At 62.7% G+C, this 23,961-nt stretch overlaps 2 protein-coding genes and 1 long non-coding RNA gene across 3 annotated transcripts; 1 reads left to right on the forward strand and 2 right to left on the reverse strand.

Moving 5' to 3' along the window:
* The first annotated feature begins 5,576 nt into the window (after window positions 1–5,576).
* TMIE (transmembrane inner ear) lies at window positions 5,577–15,725 on the forward strand. Its single transcript, XM_029077239.2, has 4 exons — window positions 5,577–5,673; window positions 10,456–10,573; window positions 11,382–11,531; window positions 15,409–15,725. The coding sequence occupies exons 1-4, from the start codon at window positions 5,596–5,598 to the stop codon at window positions 15,675–15,677; spliced, it is 615 nt and encodes a 204-aa protein (XP_028933072.1). The 5' UTR covers window positions 5,577–5,595; the 3' UTR covers window positions 15,678–15,725.
* On the reverse strand, window positions 9,682–20,554 carry LOC120638785. The gene is made up of 3 exons (XR_005660727.1): window positions 20,204–20,554; window positions 10,497–10,654; window positions 9,682–9,718 (listed from the first exon to the last, which is right to left on the reverse strand). It is a non-coding gene; the product is annotated as an uncharacterized LOC120638785 (long non-coding RNA).
* Window positions 20,555–20,640: 86 nt separating this feature from the next.
* PRSS38 (serine protease 38) lies at window positions 20,641–22,462 on the reverse strand. The gene is made up of 2 exons (XM_029077241.2): window positions 21,488–22,462; window positions 20,641–21,372 (listed from the first exon to the last, which is right to left on the reverse strand). The coding sequence occupies exons 1-2, from the start codon at window positions 21,622–21,624 to the stop codon at window positions 21,003–21,005; spliced, it is 507 nt and encodes a 168-aa protein (XP_028933074.2). The 5' UTR covers window positions 21,625–22,462; the 3' UTR covers window positions 20,641–21,002.
* Window positions 22,463–23,961: the final 1,499 nt, after the last annotated feature.

A 23,961-nucleotide genomic window follows, 5' to 3' on the forward strand; every position in this document is an offset into this window, starting at 1 on the left:
CTAATCCCCCCTCTACTGCGAGACCTTGGGCAAGCCACTTCCCTTCTCCGGGCCTCGGTTCCCTCGTCTGTAAAATGGGGTTGAAGACCGTGAGCCTCACGTGGGACAACCTCATGACCTCGTATCTCCCCCAGGTCTTAGAACAGCGCTTGGCACCTAGTAAGCGCTTAACAAATACCATCATTATTAATAATTCTTATCATCTAATGCCGGCACTGCCATTTGTGTGCCGTGTGACCTCGGGCAAGTCAGTTCCCATCTCCGGGCCTCAGTTCCCTCCTCTGTAAAATGGGGATGAAGACCGCGAGCCCCACGGCAGTCCAACTTGATCTGCTGGTGTCCATCCCCGGGGTTTAGTAGAGTGCGATTCTGTCCAGTCCGATGATCTCCTATCTCCCCCAGCGCTTAGAACGGTGCCTGGCACACGGTAAACGCTCAACAAATAGCACAGTGATGATTATTATTATAGTGCATGGCGCATAAGAAGCGCTTAACCAATATCAATTTAAAAAAAAAATGCAGACAAAGGAGAAAAGCAGCAGGGCGGAGTCAGGTTAGGCAAATCTCCCCGCGGGGAATATTTCCCTGGGAAATTTGGTGATTCATAATAGGTACAAGAGGCCCCACCCCATTCAGAGGCAGGGGGATTGATCTGTGGCCAAGTTGTACTTTTCCAAGCGCTTACTACAGTGCTCTGCACACAGTGAGCGCTCAATAAATCCGACCGCATGAATAAACGATGACTTTGGAGGGGCCATTCTGACTGGGACCTAGCTGGTCTCGTCCGGGCCAGGATTTTTTTTTGGTATTTGTTAAGCGCTTACTATGTGCAGAGCAGTGTTCTAAGCGCTGGGGTAGACACAGGGGAATCAGGTGGTCCCCCGTGGGGCTCCCGGTCTCCATCCCCATTTGACAGATGAGGTCACTGAGGCACAGAGAAGTTAAATGACTTGCCCACGGTCACACAGCTGACACGTGGCAGAGTGGGATGGCCAACTGGATCTCTGCCTGCCTCCCCCTGTGAGCAGGGAGTGGGTCTCTTTATCGTTCTATTGTCCTCTCCCAAGCGCTTAGTACAGTGCTCCACGCAGAGAAAGTGCTCAATAATTACAACTGATTGATCGACCGGGGCGCTGGGCACCACCAGCCACAAGGAATCACATGTTCAATCAATCAATCAATCAGGAAACCTTGGGAAGTAGCAAAGCCTAGCCGGCCCGGGGCCCGGAAGTCAGAAGGAGCCGGGTTCTAATCCCGGCTCCGCCTCTTGCCTGCCGGGTGACCTCGGGCGAGTCACTTCACTTTTCTGGGCCTCAGTTCCCTTTTTCGGGAAAGGGGGATGGAGACCGCGGGACCCCACGTGGGACGGGGACCGGGTCCAAACCCGACGATCACGTTTTGGGGATCAGCGCGGCGCTCGGCACATGGCGAGCGCTTAACAAGTACCGGTAAAAATAAAAACCCGTGGTATTCGGCGGTCTAAAGGAGGTCCTGCCCGGGGGGGACGTGGTGCCTGAGCGGAAGGGGCGACTGAGAGGGGGGAAGATGAGTCTAGGATCGGGCTGGCTCATTCGTTCAATCGTCCTTATTGAGCACCTACTGTGTGCAGAGCACTGTACTGAGCGCTCGGGCGAGGACGACAGAGGGACAGAGAGAGACAACCCCGGCCCACGACGGGCTCACACTCCAGTCTAGTGATGATGCTGCTACCTTCAACGGTATTTATCGAGCGCTTTCTGTGTGCAGAGCACTGTACTAAGCGCTTGGAATTCGTTAAGCGCTTACTATGTGCCAAGCACCGCTCTAAGCTCTGGTGCAGTTCCCGGCACATAGTAAGCGCTTAACAAATAGGATTTGGGGGAAGCAAATCCACGGTATTGGGCAGTGTGAGGCAGGTCCTGCCTGGATGGGGAGCAGTAGTCTGGTGGGAAGGGGAGACGGATGACTGATGAGCGAGTCTAGAATCAGGCGGGGTCCTGTCTAGTACGGTTCCGGACACATCATGATGATGATGACGGCATCTGTTAAGCGCTCATTATGTGCCGAGCACCGTCCTAAGCGCTGAGGGGGGGGTACGAGGTCATCAGGTTGCCACCCCCCCGCGTGGGGCTCACAGACTTAATCCCCATTTTCCAGATGAGGGAACCGAGGCCCGGAGAAGCGAAGCGACCGGCCCGAAGTCACCCAGCCGACAGGAGGCGGGGTCGGGATTAGAACCCACGACCTCTGACTCCTCAGCCCGGGCTCTTTCCACTGAGTCCCGCTTAACAACCAAAATGTTTAACAAAATGCTTAACAAACATTATTCAAATAAAAAACCCCCACGGTATTAGGCAATCTAAAGCACGGCGAGGCGGCTGATGTCTAGTCATTCATTCAACAGTATTTACCGAGCGCTTACTCTGTGCCGAGCACTGTACTAAGCGCTTGGAATGGACAATTCGACACCAAATAGAGACGATCCCCGCCCAACGGCCGGCTCGCAGTCCCATCGGGGGAGACAGACGGCAAAGCCAAACAGAACAAAACAAAAACAAGCAAGTAAATCGACGGTGGTATTTGTTAAGCGCTCACTATGTGCAAAGCACTGTTGACATCAGCAAGATATCTAAAATCATGGGGACGGACACCTCATTAACGAAATAAATAGGGTAATAAATAATAGATACAAATGAGCACAGGGCCCAGGGGAGGGGGAGGAGCAGAGGGTGGGGGGGAGGGGGGTTATTGTTCACCGTCCTCTCCCAAGCGCTTAGTACAGTGAAGAGAAAGCAGCGTGGCTCCGTGGAAAGAGCCCGGGCTGGGGAGTCAGAGGTCATGGGTTCGAATCCCGGCTCCGCCACTTGTCAGCCGGGTGACTCTGGGCCAGTCGCTTCACTTCTCTGGGCCTCAGTTCCCTCATCTGGAAAATGGGGGTGAAGACCGGGAGCCTCAAGTGGGACCACCCGATGACCCTGGATCCCCCCCGGCGCTTAGAACAGGGCTGGGCACGGAGTGAGCGCTTAACAAATACCATCATCAGTCCAGGGCTTAGAGCAGGAACTGAGAAGCGGCGTGGCTCAGTGGAAAGAGCACGGGCTTTGGAGTCAGAGGTCATGAGTTCGAATCCCGGCTCCGCCCCTTGTCAGCTGTGGGACTGTGGGCGAGTCACTTCACTTCTCAGTGCCTCAGTTCCCTCATCTGGAAAATGGGGATGAAGACTGTGAGCCCCACGGGGGACAACCTGATTCCCCCGTGTCGACCCCAGCGCTTAGAACAGTGCTCGGCACGTAGTAAGCGCTTAATAAATGCCAACATTATTATTATTATTATTAACAGTGCTCGGCACATTCATTCAATTCATTCATTCAGTGGTATTTACTGAGCGCTTACTGTGTGCAGAGCACTGTCCCAAGCGCTCGGTAAGCCCGTCAGTGGGCGGGGACGGTCTCTATCTGTTGCCGAATTGTCCATTCCAAGCGCTTGGGACAGTGCTCTGCACATAGTAAGCGCTCAATAAATAGACTGAATGAATGATAGCAGAATTCGGCAACAGATAGAGCCCGTCCCTGCCCGGCGACGGGCTCCCAGTCCAGAAGACACATAGTGAGCGCTCAACAAACACCATCAATATTACGCTTATCGTTAAATACGCTCGAACGAGTGGATTCATTCATTCAGTGCCATTTACTGAGCGCTCAGTGCGTGCACAGCTCTGTCCTAAGCGCCCGGAAAGTACAAGTCGGCCACAGATAGAGCCCATCCCTGCCCGGCGCCGGGCCCCCAGTCGAGAAGACACATAGTAAGCGCTTAACGAGTACCTTCAGTGGTGTGATTATTATTATTATTATTATTATAAATACGCTCGAACGAGTGGATTCATTCATTCAGTGCCATTTACTGAGCGCTCAGTGCGTGCACAGCACTGTCCTAAGCGCCCGGAAAGTACAAGTCGGCCACAGATAGAGCCCATCCCTGCCCGGCGCCGGGCCCCCAGTCGAGAAGACACATAGTAAGCGCTTAACGAGTACCTTCAGTGGTGTGATTATTATTATTATCATCCTTATTATTATTACTATAATAAATACGATCGAATGAGTGGCTTCATTCGCTCGTATTTCTTGAGCGCTTACTGCGCGAAGGGAAAGATGGGTCTAGAATCAGGCCGGCCTCGCCAGACCGGGCAGCACAGCGGTGCCGTTTTGCTGAGCCGGTGCTCTTCAAGGGCAGACAGGTTAGGGAGCACTGAAGCGGAGTCGAGTACATCCCCCCTCCCCTCCCCGGGCTTGTACTGGACGCCCGCCCGGGGCCCCGGACAGGAATTCTCCCTCGCACGGCCGGAGGGGCCCCGCCGCAGCCCCCAGGCCCAGCCTCCGCGGGCCTGATGATGATGATGATAACGGTATCTGTTAAGCGCTCACCACGTGCCAGGCGCTGTACTGAGCGCCGGGGTGGACACAAGCCCATCGGGTGGGACACGGTCCCCGCCCTACGTGGGGCTCGCCGTCTCCGTCCCCGTTTTCCAGAGGAGGGAACCGAGGCCCAGAGAAGTCAAGCGATCCGCCCGCCGTCCATCCGGTGGGATCCGTTGAGCGCTTGCTGCGCGCGGAGCATCGTACGCGGCGGACAAGTGGCGGAGCCGGAATCGGAACCCGTGACCTCCTTGACCCTCAGCCACCAGCCCAAGAGCCGCTTGGCTAACGATGGTATCTGTTAAGCGCTCACTATGTGGCAGGCACTCTACTAAACGCCGGAGTGGATACGGGCAAATCGGGGTGGACGCGGTCCCCGTCCCACGTGGGGATCCCAATCTGGGGGGGGGGGGGTCCATCCCCCAGGTGACCCCCCAAACCGTGTCTCTTCCCAGATCATCCCCGGGGGGGACGTTGTCCCTGTGATAATAATAATGATAATTATGATGGTTTTTATTAAGTGCACACTAGGTATCAGGCACTGGTCTAAGCGCTGGGGTGGATACAAGCAAGTCAGGGCGGACACAGTCCCCGTCCCTCATGGGGATCCCAATCTGGGGGGGGTCCCTGCCCCTCGGTAACCCCCCGAGGGGCGTCCGTCCCCCCCCAGCTGACCCCCCAGACCCTCCCTCTCCCCAGGTGACCCCCGGGGGGGCGTCGTCCCAATCCCCGGCCACCCCCAAGGGGTATCCAACCCCCCGGGTGACCCCCAGACCCTCCCTCTCCCCAGGTGACCCCCGGGGGGGCGTCGCCCCCCTTCCCGGTAGCCCCCCGAGGGGTGTCCGTCCCCCCGGGTGACCCCCAAACCATCCTTCTGCCCAGATGACCCCCGGGGGGCGTCGTCCCCCTTCCCGGTAGCCCCCCGAGGGGTGTCCGTCCCCCCCAGATGACTCCCCCCCCCAACCATCTTTCTCTCCAGATGACCCCCCGGGGGGGGGGGCGTCGCCCCCCTTCCCGGTAGCCCCCCGAGGGGTGTCCGTCCCCCCGGGTGACCCCCAGACCCTCCCCCTCCCCAGGTGACCCCCCCCGGGGGGGCGTGTCCCCGAGGGGGCGGGGCCCCCCGGGGCCCCCTCCCCTTCCCCGGGGCGGGAGCGTAAGCGACCCCTCGGAGCCGTCCGGCAGCGCCGGAGCGTCCGGGACGAGGATGCGAGGTTCGGGGCGGGGGGCGGCCGGCCTCCTCTGGCCCTTCGTGCTGGGGGCGGCGGCCGCTCAGCTGGTGCAGGTAAGAGCCCCCAGCGCTTAGCGCGGGGCTCCGCGCCCCCCGACCCCGACCCCGACCCCTCCCTGCCCGGGGCCGCGGGGGACCGGCCGCCTCTCCCCAGCGCTTACCGCGGGGCTCCGCGCCCTCCGAGCGCTCAGTTCATAGTCCTGGATGACAGGGAGCGTGTGGGCGTGTCTGTTTACTCCTCTGCCTCCCCTCTCCCCAGCGCTTACCGCGGGGCCCTGCACCCTCCGAGCGCTCAGTTCATAGTCCTGGATGACAGGGAGTGTGTGTGTGTGTCTGTTTACTCCTCTGCGTCCCCTCTCCCCAGCGCTTACCGCGGGGCCCTGCACCCTCCGAGCGCTCAGTTCATAGTCCTGGATGACAGGGAGCGTGTGTGTGTCTGTTTACTCCTCTGCGTCCCTCTCCCCAGCGCTTACCGCGGGGCCCTGCACCCTCCGAGCGCTCAGTTCATAGTCCTGGATGACAGGGAGTGTGTGTGTGTCTGTTTACTCCTCTGCGTCCCCTCTCCCCAGCGCTTACCGCGGGGCCCTGCGCCCTCCGAGCGCTCAGTTCATAGTCCTGGATGACAGGGAGCGTGTGTGTGTCTGTTTACTCCTCTGCGTCCCCTCTCCCCAGCGCTTACCGCGGGGCCCTGCACCCTCCGAGCGCTCAGTTCATAGTCCTGGATGACAGGGAGTGTGTGTGTGTCTGTTTACTCCTCTGCGTCCCCTCTCCCCAGCGCTTACCGCGGGGCCCCGCACCCTCCGAGCGCTCAGTTCATAGTCCTGGATGACAGGGAGTGTGTGTGTGTCTGTTTACTCCTCTGCGTCCCCTCTCCCCAGCGCTTACCGCGGGGCCCTGCACCCTCCGAGCGCTCAATTCATAGGCCTGGATGACGGGGAGACAGGGCGTGGGTGGGTCAACCCTTGTGGGCAGGAGATGGATCTCTTTGGTCCTCTCCCCGGCGCTTAGCACAGTGCTCCGCACCCCGGAAACTTCCGATAAATCGGATTGATGAGGGAGAGACTGCGTGTGAGCTCCTGTGGGCGGGAATCGTGTTTATTATTCTGTTTCTCCTCTCCCCAGCGCTTGGTAATAATAATGATAATGATGATGTTGGTAGCTGCGAAGCGCTCACTACGCACTAAGCGCCGGGGGAGATCCGGGGTCATCGGGTCGTCCCCTGTGAGGCTCCCGGTCTTCATCCCCATTTGACAGACGAGGGCACTGAGGCCCAGAGAAGTGAAGTGACTCGCCCACGGTCACACGGCTGAGGGGCAGAGCCGGGATACGGTGCTCCGCACACCCTAAGCGCTCAATAAATAGCACTGACCGAGTGTGGGGGGGGGGGGAGGTAAGCTCGTGTGGGCAGGGGATGGGTCTCTTTATTATTCTGTCGTCCTCTCCCAGCGCTTAGTACAGTGCTCTGCACACAGTAAGCGCTCAATACGTAGGATCGAATGAGAGAGTGTCCAAGCTCGTTGTGGGCGGGGGCTGGGTCTGTTTATTCTTCTGCTTCCCCTCTCCCCGGCGCTTACCACAGTGCTCTGCGCGCCGTAAGCGCTCAGCACGTGTGAGAGAGGGTGTGCAAACTCACCGTGGGCGGGGAATGGGTCCGTCTGTCGCTGTATCGTCCTCCCCCGAGCGCTCAGCACGGTGCTCCGCGCCCAGCAAGCGGCTCGGTAAATTTGAGAGAGCGTGAAAGCTCGTCGCGGGCGGGGAATGTGGCTATTTATTGTTCTACTGTCCTCTTCCAAGCGCCTAGCGCAGCGCTCCGCACTCGGTGAGCGCTCAGGCTCGTAGTGGGCAGGGAACGTGTCGGTCTACTGGCCTCTCCCCAGCGTTTCGTAATAACCGCGGTGTTTGTTGAGCGCTCGTTACGTGCCAGGCGCCGTACTAAGCGGCGGGGTGGATACGAGCAAACGGCGTTGGACACGGTCCCTGTCCCACGTGGGGCTCGCAGTCTTCACCCCCATTTTACAGATGAGAGAAGCGAGGCCCGGGGAAGGGAAGCGACTCCCCGGAGGACACCCGTGACCTTCTGACTCCCAGGCCCGGGCGCCGGCCACTGCGCCGTGCTGCTCGGTACAGCGTCCGGAGAGGCGTCTGGGACGCCCCGGCTGGGGCGGGGGGCCGAGGACGAGGCAGGGCAGGGGTCGGGTTTCGGTCTCCGTGGCCGCCGGAAATGCGATCCGGCGTCCGGGCCTAGAGGACGCCCGGACCAGAGTCCCGTCCGAAGGATCGCCTTTCCCTCCGCCGGGAGCACCCGCACGCGGATACGCACCCGGTGCGAGTCTGCGGATGGCTGTGGCATTTGTTAAGCGCTCACTACGGGCCGGGCGCCGTCCCGAGCGCCGGGGTGGAGAGGAGCCGGTTGGGCACGGGCTCGGGCAGACACGCGGGCACGAGGAGATAAGCACAGATCGGCGGGAGAAGCAGCGGGGCTCGGTGGCCAGAGGCCGGGCCGGGGAGGCAGAGGTCGTGGGTTCTAATCCCGGCTCCGCCGCCCGTCCGCTGGGGGACGTGGGGCGAGTCGCTTCGCTTCTCTGGGCCTCAGTGACCTCAGCCGGAAAATGGGGATGGAGACTGGGAGCCCCGGGGGGGGGGGGACAAGCTGATCACCTTGTCTCCTCTCCAGGGCTTAGAACAGGGCTCTGCGCATAGTAAGCGCTCAGTAGATACTACTGAATGAATCGAATGAATGAGCAAATGCCATTATTAAATACATATATATATATACACAGTCACACAAACATACACACACAGAGATGCACGTAAGAATAAGATGCGCATTAACTGAGGCCCAGAGAAGTGAAGTGACTTGCCTAAGGTCACACAGCAGACACGTGGAGGAGCTGGGATTAGAACCCAGGTCCTTCTGACTCGGGTGTCCGGGCTCTGGCTACTGAGCCACGCTGCTTCTCAAGTGCAAATATACACACACACACACACACACACACACACACATATGCATATATATATCTGTGTATATATATGTATATTTACATAGGCATATATGTGCAAAAATATATGTATATATATACAAATATATATTTATATTTATACACACAAAACATAAGCAAAAATAAGTGTATATATAATACTAATATAATACTTATACTTATATGCTAATATAATACATATATACTAATATAATACTTATATACTAATATAATACTTATACTAATAAGCATATATATATGTATCTGTATCTATCTATCTATCGATATACCTGTCTATATCTATCTATGTATATATCTATATCTATCTACGTATCTATCTATATCTATCTATATCGAGATATATCGAGATATATATATGTATATATGTATGTATGTATGTGTATATATATCTATATATATGTATGTATATATGTGTGTATATACATATACACACATGCAAAAAACCAAATGTGCTCGGGCAGATTCAGTCCCACGTGTGAGTACATGTAGACGCCCGGGGCTGTCACGTACACCCCCGGGACTGTTTAGCGAGGGGTTTACGAGGAAGTGGACCCCCTTCTTCCCAGGCTGGGGCGGGGGGGCGGGGATGGGGGAGGCTCCTCTCGGGACCCCCCAGCCCCTCCGGCCTGTGTTTCCACCCGCCCCCCCCCCCCCCCGGGGTGGGGGGAGCCTGCAGCCGAAATCTACCCTGGTGTCGTCCCCTCCCGAGCGCTCGGTACAGCGGGCCGCGCCCAGTAAGCGCTCAGTAAATACGGCCGAACGGATGAAGGAAGGATTCCCCCCCCCCCCCCCGCCCCCGGCCCCGGCCGGGCCGCCGGGCCGGAGAGGATGCTAGGAAGGCGGCGGCCGGGGGAAGACGGCTGGGAACGAGGCCTGCTTCCTCTCGGGTTGTGGTAATCGAATCACGTCAACGAGGCCGGACTGGCCGACGCCATTCCGGTGTCTCGGAGGAGACGTCCGAGCCTCAGCCGAGGGGGAACGGCGCTCCCCCGCCCCTCCGGAGCCTTCCTGAAGGCCCGCCTCCTCCCGGAGGCCTTCCGCTCGTCTGCCGTGGGACCCCGGGCCGGTCGCTTGGCTGCTCTAGGCCTCGGTTCCCTCCTCTGTAAAATAATAATAACGACGAGGGCGTTTGGTAAGCGCTTCCCATGTGCCGAGCGCCGTTCTAAGCGCTGGAGAGGCCGCGAGGTCATCGGGTCGTCCCCCGTGGGGCTCCCGGTCTTCGTCCCCATTTTCCAGACGAGGGAACCGAGGCACGGAGAAGCGAAGCGACCCGCCCACGGTCACACAGCTGACGAGTGTGGATGCGAACCCGTGACCCCCCCGGCCCGGGCTCTTTCCCCAAAAGGGGCGTGAGCCCCTTGGGGGTCGGGGACTGGGCCCAGCCCCGTTTGCTTCTGTCCACCCCGGCGCTCAGTACGGTGCCCGGCACGGAGTTGGAGTTTCCCGGGAGGGAGGAGAGGGATCGCGTCCCCACGGGTTCGAATCCCGGCTCTACCGCTTGCCAGCTGCGCGACCGGGGGCGAGTCGCTTGGCTTCTCCGGGCCTCGGTCCCCTCGTCTGTCAAATGGGGACGAGGACCGGGAGCCCCACGGGGGACGGCCCGGCGACCCCGCATCTCCCCCGGCGCTCACGACGGTGCCGGGCGCATAGGGAGCGCTTAACCAATCCCGACGTTATCGTACGGACGAGGTGACGGGGGCCCAGAGAAGCGACGGGCCTCGCCCGGGGCCGCCCGGCAGACGGGCGGCCGAGCCGGGCCCGGAACGCGGGTCTTCCCGGCTCCCGGGCCCGGGCTCTCTCCGCTAAGGGTCGGGATCTGGGTCGTGTCTCCCTGCAGCCTTCCACGGCCCCGCCCAAGCCGAAGCCGCCCCCGCTGACCTCGGAGACGGTGGTCTTCTGGGGGATGAGGCTGTGGCAGGTGGTCGGCATATTCGCCCTCTTCGTCCTGTCCGTCGGTGAGTGTCCCGCCGTGCCACCTCCTCTCGCCGTCGCGCCTCCGCCCCGGTCGCCGGCCCCAGGCTTGGCGCAGGGCGGCCCTTTAATTGATGCCCCGGTGACGGGATTATCGTTACCCACCTCCCCCGAGCCCTGCCCCTCATCCTGCCCCTCACGCCCCCCACGTTCAGCAGGGCCCGGCGCGGACCCTCCCACCCCCTGACTGTCCCCTCTCCATCCCCGACTGGCCCCCCCAGTGACCCGGCACGGACCGTCCCACCCCCCGACTCTCCCCTCTCCATCCCTGACTCTCCCCGGTGACCCAACACGGACCGTCGTCCCCCCCCCCCCCCCCCCGCCCCTCCACGGATCACCCCAGACCGCTCGGGACCTTCGGGCGTTTCCGGCCGCCGGCTCCCCGGGGGCAGGGGGAAGGGGGGATGGATTCCGGGTTCACCCTCCCCCCTTGTGGGGGGCAGAGACGTTTCCTCCTGTTGTTTCCCACCCCCCCCGCCCTCCGGTTCCGGGGGGATCCTCACCCCGCCAGGGAGAGACCCAACGGAATGGTAATCCCGCACCTCCACAACTCCCGAATTTCCCGCTCCTGGAATGCCGGCCCGGCTCCATCCGCCCCGGGCCACCTCCCCTCCCGGCCCTCACCTCCTCCGGCCGGGCCTCCCCGTCTCCCCTCCGACCAGGCGGAGGCGTCCGGGTCGGGCGGCCGGTCCCCCGGAGCCCCCGAGGCCCTCCAAGTCGGGCGCGTCGCGGTGCGGCCCGAGAGGCCCGCCGCCGACCTCTGCCCTCTCTCCCCCGCGGACCCTCCCTCAGTCGTCACCCTCTGCTGCGTCTTCAAGTGCCGCGTGCCCAGGACCCGCAAGGAGATCGAAGCCCGCTACCTGCAGAGGCAGGCCGCCAAGACCTACGCCGACAAGCTGGAGACGGTGCCTCCCCTCAACGAGCTGACCGAGATCCCGGGAGGTGGGTGACGTGCCCCCCCCCCCCCCCCGGGCCCCTCTTTTCATCACCTCCCGCCGCTCGGTCCCCGCGCGCCGGACGCCGTGCCGAGCGCCGGGGTGGATCCGAGCCGATCGGGTCGGACCCGACCCGTGTCCCGCGTGGGGCTCGGCGTCTTCCTCCTCGGAACGCCCTCCCTCCTCCCGTCCGCCAGACGGTGACTCTCCCCCCTTCGGCGCCTTATTAATAATCATGATGATGATGACGACGGTTAAGCGCTTACTGTGAGCCAAGCGCCGAAGGCCCACCTCCTCCGAGAGGCCTCCCCCGCCTGCGCCCTCCTCTCCTCCCGCTCCCTTCCTTCCTCCCGGCCCCACGCCCCTCACGTCCGTATCGCTCGTTTATTAATTTCTATTAACGTCCGTCCGTCCCCCCCCCCACCAAGGCCGTCAGCTCCCCGTGGTCGGGGCACGCGCCGGCTTACTGTCGTATCGCCCGAGCGTCCGGTACGGTGCCCCGCGCGCGCCGAGCGCTCGGCGCAGACGATCGAGTGGACGGCGGAACGGGAGAACCGGGGCACACGGAAGTGAAGGGACTCGCCCGAGGTCTCGCGGCAGGCGAGCGGAAGCCCGTCGTGGGCAGGGAAGGTGTTCATCGCTATATTCGTTCGGTGGTATTTACTGAGCGCTTACTGTGCGCAGGACACTGTACAGTAGACGATAAACGGGTCGTCTCCCAAGCGCTCGGTACAGCGCTCTGCACACGGCCAGCGCTCGACCGATACGACCGGATGCACGAACGGCAGCCGCGGGGCGGAGCCGGGATCTGAACCCAGGTCCTCTAGTTCCCGGGCCCGGGCTCCCTCCGCTAGGCCACACCGCTTTTCGCCCCCGCGGAACGCCAGGGGACGTTCGGTCGTGTTTACGGAGCGCTTACCGGGCGCCGGGCGCCGTACTGAGCGCTCGGAAAGCGCGGTTCGGCAACCGACGGAGACCATCCCCGCCCGACGACGGGATCCCGGTCTAAAAGGACAACGGAACGGAAGAGGTATTCGGGCGTCGATAGCGTCCAAAGAGAGGAATCGAATTCTAGAGGCGTACATGTTATTAATAAAATAAATAGAATAATAAATAGGTACAGATATACAGGGGGGCTGGGGGAGGAGTCCCTCGATTGGCGGTCGGAGGCGGGGACCGAGCCGTGAGCACCATCTTGTAATAATAATGACCAGGTTCACCACCCTAGGGGGGAAAGGCCCGGGCCCGGGTTCTAATCCCGGCTCTCCCCCACGATTAGTCATTCACTCCGTCGTATTTATTGGTACTACGAATTATAAGAGTGACGACGGCATCGGTGAAGCGCTTACCAAGTGCCAGGCGCTGTTAGAGAAGCGGCGCGGCTCGGGGGAAAGAGCCCGGGCTTGGGGGTCGGAGGACGGGGGTTCTAATCCCGGCTCCGCCGCTCGTCTGCTGGGTGACTTTGGGCAAGCCGCTTCACTTCTCCGGGCCTCGGTGACCTCATCCGTCAAATGGGGATGGGGACCGTGAGCCCCACGGGGGACGGCCCGATGGCCTCGTGTCCACCCTAGCGCTTGGGACAGCGCTCGGCACCTAGTCAGCGCCTCACGAGGACCGTCGTCGTCATCTAAGCGCCGGGGGGAGATCCAAGGACGCAGCGGGGTTCAGCGGGAAGAGGCCGGGCTGGGGAGTCAGAGGTCACGAGTTCGAATCCCGGCCCCGCCACTTGTCAGCTGACTGTGGGCGAGTCACCTCACCTCTCCGGGCCTCGGTTCCCTCGTCTGCAAAACGGGGACGAAGACCGGGAGCCTCACGCGGGACGACCCGATGACCCCGGATCTCCCCCAGCGCTTAGAGCGGTGCTGGGCGCAGAGGAAGCGCTTAACAGATTATTATTACGAGCCAAGGTCCCACGTGGGGCTCTCCATTTTCCGGAGGAGGTCACCGAGGCCCAGGGAAGCGAGGGGACCCGCCCAAGGTCACCCAGCGGACGAGCGGCGGAGCGGGGATTGGCACCCGAGCCGGGGCTCCGACCGGGCGCCGAGCACCGTACCGAGCGCTGGGGAACGACAGCGCTGAAGAGCGCCGATCCCCGCCCGTCGCGGTCGCCGGACGCCCGTCCCCCGCCTCCCGTCCCCTCCTCGCTGACCTCTCGCCCGTTCTGCCCCGCAGACCCCTCGGACAGCTTCCTTCTCCCCCCGTCCGGCCACGTCCCGTCCAGGTCTCTGCCCGCCGTGAAGGAAGAAGACGAGACGCTGTGACCCCGCGGGCGGCCTCGCTCTCTGTCCCCGTCCCTCCGCCTCTCTCCGCCTCCTCTCTCCGGCCTCCCCGGCCTGGCCTCCCCAGAGGAATCTGGGCCTCCATCATTCCCTCGGCTCTGACCCCCCTCCCTCCCAGACTCCGCCCGTCTCCGAGGACCCGCCGGCCGATCCCGTACCGTCGCCGAGGCCGCCCCGACGGGCCCCGGCGTGGGGCCGCGGGGAGGGGGTCCCGGTGGGAGCTTGGGTGGGTCAGGGGTTAGGCTCCGAGCCGACGGAAAGAGGCCGGGGAGGGCCCGGGGCCCCCCTCCGATCGGTCGCTCCGCCGTCCCACCCGCTCTCCGTGGACGGAGCGCTGCGCCCGGCGCCCGGGAGACCGCGACGGAACCGGTAGACGCGATTCCCTGCCCGCGGGGAGCCGACGGTCTACTGGATTCGGAGCGCTCTTCCGAGCACCTGGGAGAGGACGGTCCCAGTGAGTAGTCGGGATCCCTGCCCCTTAAAGAGCCGACCGTCTGCTGAGTGCCGGGCACCGTACTGAGCGCTGGGGAGCGTCTGGTAGAGTTAGGCGGCACCGTTCCTCTCCTCGAGGAGCTCAGAGTGCGTGTGCTGTACTGAGCGCCGGGGAGAGGACGCTAGAGTTCGCAGACACAATCTCTGCCCTGAGGAATGAGCATCGCGGTACCCGTTCAGCGCCTACTATGTGCCGAGCGCTCTTCCGAGTGCTGGGGCGGGTACAGGTTAAGGGGGTCGGACACCGTCCCCCGTGGGGCTCGCGGTCTTAAATCCCCATTTTTCACAGATGAGGTGACTGAGGCCCAGAGAGGTAAAGCGACCCGCCCGCGGTCACGCAGCAGAGTTTCCAGTCCGCCGTGTGCCGGGCGCTGTGCTGAGCGCTGGGGCGAGTACCTCAGAGTCAGCGGAAGCCATCCCTGCCCTCCCAGAGCTTCCATTCGTCCATCCATCCGATCGTATTAAGCGCTTACCGTGGGCAGAGCGCCGTGCTGAGCACTTAGTCTAGCGGGCTCAGAGATTGAGACCGGGGGCGGCGGGGGCCGTCCCCTCCGAGGGCTACGTCGGCCCAACCCCCACCCCTCGGTCACCCATCCCGCTCTCTCCCCCACTGACCCACCGAAGGGGATGGGGAAGCGGCCCGGCTTAGCGGGAAGAACCCGGGCCCCCGGGAGTCAGGAGGTCCCGGGTTCTAATCCCGGCTCTCCCGCTCGTCTGCTCGGTGGCCTTGGGCGAGCCGCTTCGCTTCTCCGGGCCTCAGTTCCCCTCACCTCTAAAACGGGGACGGAGACGGGGAGCCCCGGGCGTCCGGCCCGATTCGCTTGAATCCGCCCCAGCGCTCAGTACGGCGCCCGGCACGTTCATTCATCCGTCCAGTCGTATTTATGGGGCGCTCACCGTGTGCCGAGCGCCGGACTGAGCGCTTGGAGAGCCCGGTTCGGCAACGGATGGAGACGATCCCTGCCCGCCGACGGGCTCGCGGTCCGGAAGGGGCACGTAGTTAGCGCTTAGAAAATAGAACGCTAATTATTGTTATTATTACTACCCCGGGGAAACTCATTCCGCCTCAGCCTCGCCCCACGGAGTTGTCTCTGTCTGTCCTCTTCCGTGCAGAGGGGAAGAAGAAGAAAGCCGGCGTGGCCACCGTCTCCGAGACGGTGGACGAGGCCGAGGGCGGCAAGAAGGCCGAGAAGAGGGGGGACGTCAAGGAAGAGCCCGGGGCCGAGGACCGAAAGAGAGAGAAGAGAGGCGGCGGAGGAGACAAGAAAGAAGGCGGCGGCGGGGAGAAGAAAGGCGGCGGCGGGGAGAGGAAAGCGGGCAGCGGGAAGAAGAAGGCAAGGGAAGGCCCCAGGTCCGCGAAGAAGAAACGAGTGCCCTCCTGAGCGAGGTGCCTCCAAGGGGGCATCGGGGCAGGGGGGCGTCTAGACTTCTCCTCGCCCTGTGCCCACCCGGGCGGGCGGGTGGGAGAGGGGCAGAGGGGGCGGGACGGCTCGGGCCGGGGGCAGAGAGGAGGCCGGGATGGAAAGGCCGCAAGGGAGGAGGGGAAGATGGGGCCGGGCGGGGGGGGGGGGGGGCGCAGAGAAGCGAGGCGGTGCCGGGGGCCGCTGGCATCTCGGGGGGCACCGGGGGGGGGGGGTTACCCCCACGCACCCTCAGAGCCCAGGGAGCGAGCTCTGGAGACGGGGGGCCGTGGCCTCGCCCCGGGGAGCGAGATCCGCGCCCCGGAGAGGCGGGAGGCCTCGGTCGTATCCACCGAGCGCTTACACTGGGTGCGGAGCACTGTACCGAGCGCCCGGGAGAGGACAGAACAACAACGGACGGACACCGTCCCGCCCCGCAACGGGCTCGCGGGCTAGAGGAGGAGGTTTACGGGCCTAGAGGAGAGGTGGGAGTCGGGTGAAGGGAGGAGCGCCTCCTCCCCCTTTCACATTTACCCGCTTCTTAGGCCCGGGGTAGATGATCCTCACGGTCAGATTGGTTTAGCGTTTACTCTGTGCCAAAATCACCGCGCCCGGCCCCGGCGCCGATGCAGTCGGGGCCCTTTCGCCGAGTCTGAAAGGGGCGGGAGAGAGCGGTTATCGCATCCCCGTTCTCCAGAAGGGGAAACCGAGGCACGGAGCGTCGAGTGAGGCGACCCGGGCCTCCCAGCAGGCGGGTAGCCAAGCTGGGAAGCAGCGTGGCCCAGTGGAAAGAGCCCGGGCTTGGGAGTCGGGGGTCACGGGTTCGAATCCCCGCTCTGCCACTCGTCGGCCGGGTGACCGCGGGCGAGTCGCTCCACTTCTCTGGGCCTCGGTTCCCTCAGCTGGAAAATGGGGATGAAGCCCGGGAGCCTCAAGTGGGACAACCCGATTCCCCCCGTGTCTACCCCGGCGCTTAGAACAGTGCTCGGCACATAGCAGGCGCTTAACAAATACCATTATGTGGGAATCAGGATTTCCGGAGGCTTCCTTGGGGGGACGGAAGGGGGCTCGGGGGGTCAGACCCCCCCGGACCCCCTTCCAAGGTGCCCGGGTGTGAGCTATTCAGTCTCCTCCTGCTCCTCCTCCTCCTTTATTGTCATTTACCGTGTGCACAGCGCCGTACTAAGCGGTTGGGAGAGGAGGCTACGACAGAGTCAGCAGGCACGTTCCCTGCCCCCGACGAACTTAGGGTCTGGGGGCCGCACGTTAATATAAATAATCTATAACGTACAATTTAAAGACGCGCGCGTAAGGGCCGCGGATATTTGGGGGTGGGGCAGGTGGCAAATGACCCGAGGTCGCGGAGCCGAGAAGCAGCGTGGCCTAGCGGGCGGAGCGCGGGCCTGGGAGTCGGGGGGACCCGGGTTCTAATCCCGGCTCCGCCCCTTGTCTGCCGTGGGCCCCGGGACGGGTCACTCCCCCGCTCCGGGCCTCGGTTCCCTCATCTGTAAAACGGGGATGGAGACCGGGGGCCCCGCGTGGGACCACCTGATGACCTCGGGTCGACCCCCAGCGCTTAGAACGGCGCTCGGCACAGAGTGAGCGCTCAACGGATACCGTCGTTAGTGGAGGGGTCCATCTCGTCCCAGGCGGTTCCTTGTGGGAGTTGGGGGGGGGGGGCCCTGGGTGTCTCGAGGGCAACAAACGGTCAACAACAGGGGGCGCTGCGGTGCCGCGCTCGCATCCGTCTTTCCCAATGGGTGGAGGGTGACCCCCGTGGCTATTATTCTTAATACTAATATTCGTTATTTTAGTATTAGCAGTAATAACTGTCTCTGTCGAGTGCTTACTTGGGGCCAGGCGCTGTACTAAGGGGTGGGGTGGACACGGGCAAATGGGGTGGGACACAGTCCCCGTCCCGCGTGGGGCTCGCGGTCTCCCCATTTTACAGAGGAGGAGAAGGAGGCCCGGGGAAGCGAAGCGACTTGGTCAGGGCAAGCGGCAGGGCCGGGATTAGAACCCCTGACCTTCGGACTCCCAGGCCCGGGCCCTACCTCACGGTGCTAAGCGCCGGGGCGGATACAAGGTCATCAGGTCGGACACCGTCCCCGTCCCACGTGGGGCCCACGGCCTTCATCCCCATTTTCCGGATGAGACCTTCCGCCTCCTAGGCCCGCGCTCTATCCCCTCCGCCGCGGTCCTCGGGCCCGGAGTCCGGAGACCCGGGTTCGAGCGCCGGCCGCGGGGGAGCCCGTCCGACCGCTCGGGTCCTCCCCACCCTTGACCCCTGACCCCTGACCCCGAGGCGCCGGCAGGAGGAGGCCGCTGGGGTCCTCCGGAGACCCCGAACGGGGGCGAGGCGGGGGCGTCGAACGAGGGGGGCAGAGGCGACCCGGGGCACTGGTGGGGCAGGGGAGGGGGGTCTCTCCCCGGGCCCCCCCCCAACCCGGAAAGGGCGGAGAGGGGGTCTGGGGGGGAGGGGGCCCGCTCAGGGATCCGGGGGAGGGGGCGGCAGGAGGCGCAGCGGCGGGGTCAGGGGCCGCGGCGGCGAAGGTGACGTCGGGCACCCGGTCGGCGATCCACTTGGCGAAGGGCGCCGCTTGGGCGGCGACGACGGGCGCGTAGGGGGGCTCGCCGCAGGTCCGCCCCCACCTCACCACCCCCGCCTGCACCCAGCGGCCGCCCAGCTCGCACGCCAGCGGGCCTCCGGAATCCCCCCGGGGGAGGCCGGGCCGGGGCAGGGGGGCGACAGGAGGAGGAGGGCGAGGGGGCCCCGAGACCCTGGGAAGGGGACCCCCTCCCCGACTCCCCCCCCCCCCCGCAACACTCACACACAGACCTGGAGAGAGAATCTGCGGGCGGGAGAGGGCAGGGCCGATGTGGGCATCCCCGGGATGGGGGGGACGACGACCCCTGGGGTGGGGGCGAGGGAGGGACCCGGGAGGTTCCAGGGGGCACAAGGAGGGGACTCCCTGGGGCCTAAGACCTTTGGGGCTCAAGGGTGGGATGGGACGGGATGATGCCGGGTGGGTTTGTCCCCCTGGGGGGGTGGTCCCAGGGGTCTGGCGGGCTCTCTGTCTTCCTCTCTGTATCTCCCTGTCTCTCTCTTTCTCTGTCTCTCTTTTTCTCTCTCTCTGCCTCTCTGATTCTGTCTCCCTCCCTTCCTGCCACTCTTTCTGTCTCTCGTTCTTTCTCTCTCTCTCTCTGTCTCCCTCCCTTCCGCCCACTCTTTCTGTCTCTTGCTCCCTTTCTCTCCCTCTTTGTCTCTCTGTCTCTGCCTTCCGGTCTCTCTTTCCTTCCCTCCCACTCTTTCTGACCTTCTGTCTCTCTCTCTCCCTCTCTCTGTGTCTCCCTGTCTCTTCCTCCCTCCCTCCCACTCTTCCCGTCTCTCGTGCTTTCTCTTTTTGCCTTTCCCTCTGCCTCTCTCCCTCTCTCTTTATCTATTTCTGTCTGTCTCTTTCTCTGACTCTGCAGGGGTTCTTCGATCCCTTGGGGTCGGGGACTCTTGGGGGTGAAGGGTGGGATAAGGTGGGGTGCGGCCGGGCGGGTCCCCCCCAGGGGAGGGGTCCCAGGGGTCCGGCAGGCCTCGGGCTCTGTCTCTCTCTCTGTCTCTCTCTCTGTCTCCCTGTCTCTTCTCTCCCTATTCCTCTTTCTCTGTCCCCCGCCCTTTCTCTCTTCCTCCTTTTCTCTATGTCTCTCTCTCTTCCTCTTTCTTTGTGTCCCTCGCCCTTTCTCTCTCTTCCTCCCTCTCCCTTCCCCTCCCTCTGTCCCTCTCTCTCTCTCTCTTCCTCCTTTTCTCTGCTCCTCGCTCTCTTTTTCTCTCTCTCTCTCTCTTCCTCCCTTTCTCTCCATCTCTCCCTCCCTCTGTCCCCCTCTCTTTCTCTCTTCCTCCTTTTCTCTATGTCTCTCTCTTCCTCTTTCTCTTTGCCCCTCGCTCTCTTTTTCTCTCTTCCTCCCTTTCTCTCTCCCCCCCTCCCTTCTTCTTCCTCTTTCTCTCTGTCCCTCGCTCTCTCTTTCTAGCTTTCTCTCTCTCTCCCTCCGTCCCCCTCTGTCCCTCTCTTCTCTCTTCCTCCTTTTCTCTCTGTCTCTCTCTTCCTCTTTCTCCGTGCCTCTCGCTCTCTGTCTCTTTCTCTCTCTTCCTCCCTTTCTCTCTATATCTGTCTCTCCCTCTGTCCCTCTCTCTCTCCCTCCTTTTCTCTATGTCTCTTCCTCTTTCACCGCCCCTCGCTCTCTTTTTCTCTATCTCTTCTCTTTCTCTCTATCTCTCCTTCCCTCCGTCCCTCTCTCTCTTCCTCCTCTTCTCTCTGTCTCTCTCTTCCTCCTTCTCTGTGCCCCCACTTTCTTTTTCTCTCTCTCTCTCTTCCTCTCCCTCTTTCTCTCTGTCCCTCGCTTCTCTTTCTCTCTTCCTCCCTTTCTTGCTCTCCCTCTATTTCTCTCCCTCTCTCTGTTTCTCTCCCCCCCAACCCCACCCCGGTCTCTCTGTCTCTGTGTCCTTCCCTCTGTCTTACTCTGCAGGGGTTCTTCAGCCCCTTGGGGTGTCTCCGGCACAGATCTTGTCCTTGGTGACGACGGGCCTGTAGGAGGGCTGGAGCCCAAAGATTTGGAGGTAGGTCCTCTCGCAGGCTGTCCTGTCCACCAGGGTCAGCTCCGCTTCCTGGAGGGCCAAGGGCCACGGGAGACTCACTGGGGAAAGGACAGGGTTCCCCAGCCGGACACCGCCGGCTAAGGACGCAGGGCAGTGACCGGTGGACCTCACCCCCCGGCGCTCACTACGGTGCCCGGCCCACGGTAAGCGCCTAACGCCCAGAAGCAGCGGCACGGCTCGTGGCTGGGGCCCGGGCCCGGGCATCGGAAGGTCGTGGCTTCGAATCCCGGCCCCTCCACGCGTCTGCCGGCTGACTTCCCTTCTCCGGGCCCCGGTTACCCCATCTGGAAAATGGGGGTGGAGACCGTGAGCCCCACGGGGGACGGGGACCGGGTCCGACCCAGTGCGCTTGGATCCGCCCCGCAGATTACTCTAGCGCTTGGCACATAGTAAGCACTTAACGAATTCCATGATAATACTATCGGTAGAAGCGACGGCACTTATTAAGCGCCGACGGCGTGTGGAGCGGATACCGAAACCGTGACCTCGTGGGATCTCTGCCCCCCGGCGCGCCGGGGGCCCCGGAAATCATAATGATGATAACGGGCGTCGTCTGTTCGGAGTTTACGGCGCGCGAACCACTGCGATAGACACCGGGGAGGATCCCGGCGCGTCGCGTTGGACGCGGGTCGCGCCCCGTTGGTCTCCCAGCCTTCGTCCCCTTATTCCGGGGGAGGGAACGGAGGCCTGGAGAAGGGAAGCGACTCAAACCGGGTCACCCAGCGGGGGCGGATCTGTGGACTCCTACCGGGGGGCTGGGGGAGACCCTCACCCTCCTGGGAGATGCGCCCCCAGCCAGTCACCCAACAGGAGGCCTTCCTCCTCCTCTGCAGGCAGACGGCCAGGCTCCGGGGAGACAGCCGCACGGCCGGCTGGAGCTTGACCGGGGCCAGGTCGGCCCGTGGGTAGCCGCCCCGGGAGCCGTCGGGGTGGATCGCCGCCTTTTCCACGGAGGACGCGGAAGGGTCGCCGGGCTCCGAGAAGGGGGTCAGCTCTCCCGCGAGGACCGAATAGGGGGAGACGTCCTCCGAGCTGTGGGGAGGAGAGGGGGGTCCCACCTCCAAGACCCCGCGAGGCCTAGAGATGAGGGAGGACCCTTTCCCTCCGACCGTCGTGGGTCAGCCCAGGGCGGGGAGGGGTCTCTCACCTGTTGAGGCCGTGGGCCGCCGTGAGGATCCACCCCTTGTTGACCAGGGAGCCTCCGCACACGCGTCTCCCGTCCGGCTGCGGGCTCACTTGCCACGGCCATTTCCCCTCCAAGCTCTGCTGGCCCCCCCCCCCCATCTTCTGCAAAGTGTGTGACTGACCGCAGGCTGGAGGGGGGACGGAGGTGGGGAAGGGGCCCGAGACGTTGGGGACCCAGAGGTCCTGCCCTCCGGCACCCTGAGGCAGTGGGAGGATTCCCCCCCCCCCACCAAACTCGGGGTGCGGAGGGGGTGGGGTCTGCTCTCTGCCTTCCTTGGGGGGGGGTCCCCGGAATCTCGGGGTGGGGAGGGGGAGGGAATCCGTTCTCTGCTTCCTTTGGGGATCCCTGGAATCTCGGGGTTGGGTGGGATCTGCGCTCTGCCTTCCTGGGGGGGGGGGGGTCCTTGGAACCTCAGGACGGGGGAGGTCTGCTCTGTGCCTCCATTGGGGGGCCCCGGAATCTCTGGGTGGGGAGGGGGGATGGGGGGGTCTCCCTCAGCCCGCCTTGGGGCTCCCCGGCACCTCGGGGGCGGGAACAGAGGCCTGGGTCCACTCCGACACCGCCCCCCTCCATCCTCCTGGCCCCCTCGCCCACCATGATCACCGGCCTCGCTCTCCAGTCCACCTGAGGGAGGGGAGAGAGTCAGGGAGGCAGCGGGAGATCTCGGGGAGGGGGGTCGCAGGACGGACCCCCCCCCCCCGACACCCCCCATCCCAGCCAGCGCCCGAGCTGGTGGTCTGGGGTCGCACCGCGCAGCGGCAGCATCGGGAGGGGCATCGGGAGGGGAGGCGGGAGGCCGTTTGGGGGTTGGGGGTCCATGCCACCCCTCGGGCACAGTCGCCCCCCGCTCGCTGAGCCCCGGCCGGGGCGAGACCGTCTGCGGCCTCCGTCCTGGCGACCCTGGACCAACGGCCGCCCCCCACCACGTCGCCATGGCAACGGCCGGATGCTCCCCTTGCTCCTGCCGGTCTACAGCACCCCCCTGCGGACGGGCACGAACCCCCGCCCCCCCCCCCCGAATCAGCATCATCATCATAAAGATTTGTGAAGCGCTCACTACTAATAATTTGTTAAGCGCTTACTCTGTGCAGAGCACTGTTCTGAGCGCTGGGTACTAATCATAACGTTGGTATTTGCTAAGCGCTTACTCTGTGCAGAGCACCGTTCTAAGCGCCGGGGGAGATCCGGGGGCATCGGGTCGTCCCGCGTGAGGCTCCCAGTTAATCCCCACTTTACAGATGAGGTGACTGAGGCACCGAGAAGTGAAGTGACTCGCCCGCAGTCACCCAGCTGCCAAGGGGCAGAGCCGGGATTCGAACCCATGACCTCTGACTCCAAAGCCCGGGCTCTTGCCACGGAGCCGCGCTGCTTCTCCGAGGGCACGGTAAGCGCTCGATACATAGGATTGAAGGAATGAATGAATGTCAAGTGCTTACTACGTGCCCGTGGCTCAGTGGCAAGAGCCCGGGCTTTGGAGTCAGAGGTCATGAGTTCGAATCCCAACTCTGCCACTTGCCGGCTGCGGGACTGTGGGCGAGTCGCTTCGCTTCTCTGGGCCTCGGTTCCCTCATCTGTAAAATGGGGATGGAGACCGTGAGCCCCACGTGGGACGACCCGATTCCCCCGTGTCTCCCCCAGCGCTCAGGACAGTGCTCCGCACACAGTAAGCGCTTAACAAATACCAACATTATTATTATAAGCACCGGGGGAGGCGGAAGATAATGAGGTGAGACAAACAAACTGCAGAAAAACAGAAATGACCGGACCTCCATCTTACACATGAGGAATCCCGGCTCCGCCGCGCGGCCGCTGTGTGACCTTGGGCAAGTCCTTTCACTTCTCTGGGCCTCAGTTTCCTCATCTGTAAAATGGGGATCGAGACCGTGAGCCCCATGTGGGACGGGGACTGTGTCTCACTTGGTTTTCTTGTATCCGCCCCAGCGCTTCGTCCAGTGCCTGGCACAAAGTAAGCGCTTAATAAAGGAGAAGCAGCGGGGCGCAGTGGCAAGAGCCCGGGCTTGGGAGTCAGAGGTCGTGGGTTCTAATCCCGGCTCCGCCACCAGGCAGCTGGGTGACTTTGGACGAGTCACTTCACTTCTCGGTGCCTCAGTGTCCTCATCCGTAAAAGGGGGATGAAGACCGGGAGCCCCACGTGGGACCACCTGATTCCCCTGTGTCTCCCCCAGCGCTTAGAACGGTGCTCGGCACGTAGTAAGCGCTTAACAGACACCGACCTTATTATTAACAAATTCCACCATTATTATGATTCTTCTTCTCTGGGCCTCGGTGACCTCATCTGGAAAATGGGGATGAAGACTGTCAGTCCCGCCCGACGACCTCGTATCAGAAGAGTGGGAGCCCCACGCGGGACCCCCTGATGACCCTGGATCTCCCCCAGCGCTTAGAACAGTGCTCGGCACATAGGAAGCGCTGAA

This window comes from Ornithorhynchus anatinus, chromosome 13 (genome assembly GCF_004115215.2).
Source record: "Ornithorhynchus anatinus isolate Pmale09 chromosome 13, mOrnAna1.pri.v4, whole genome shotgun sequence".
In the NCBI taxonomy this organism is placed as follows: domain Eukaryota; kingdom Metazoa; phylum Chordata; class Mammalia; order Monotremata; family Ornithorhynchidae; genus Ornithorhynchus; species Ornithorhynchus anatinus.

Bases quoted from the DNA above. Each gene is read 5' to 3' on its own strand.
- PRSS38 (XM_029077241.2), bottom strand. From the start codon at position 21,624: ATGGGGGGGGGGGGCCAGCAGAGCTTGGAGGGGAAATGGCCGTGGCAA. The intron at 21,373-21,487 runs GTGAGAGACCCC...TCCTCCCCACAG, and splicing joins GCGGCCCACGGCCTCAACAG to CTCGGAGGACGTCTCCCCCT.
- TMIE (XM_029077239.2), top strand. From the start codon at position 5,596: ATGCGAGGTTCGGGGCGGGGGGCGGCCGGCCTCCTCTGGCCCTTCGTG. The intron at 5,674-10,455 runs GTAAGAGCCCCC...GTCTCCCTGCAG, and splicing joins CGGCCGCTCAGCTGGTGCAG to CCTTCCACGGCCCCGCCCAA. The intron at 11,532-15,408 runs GTGGGTGACGTG...TCTTCCGTGCAG, and splicing joins GCTGACCGAGATCCCGGGAG to AGGGGAAGAAGAAGAAAGCC.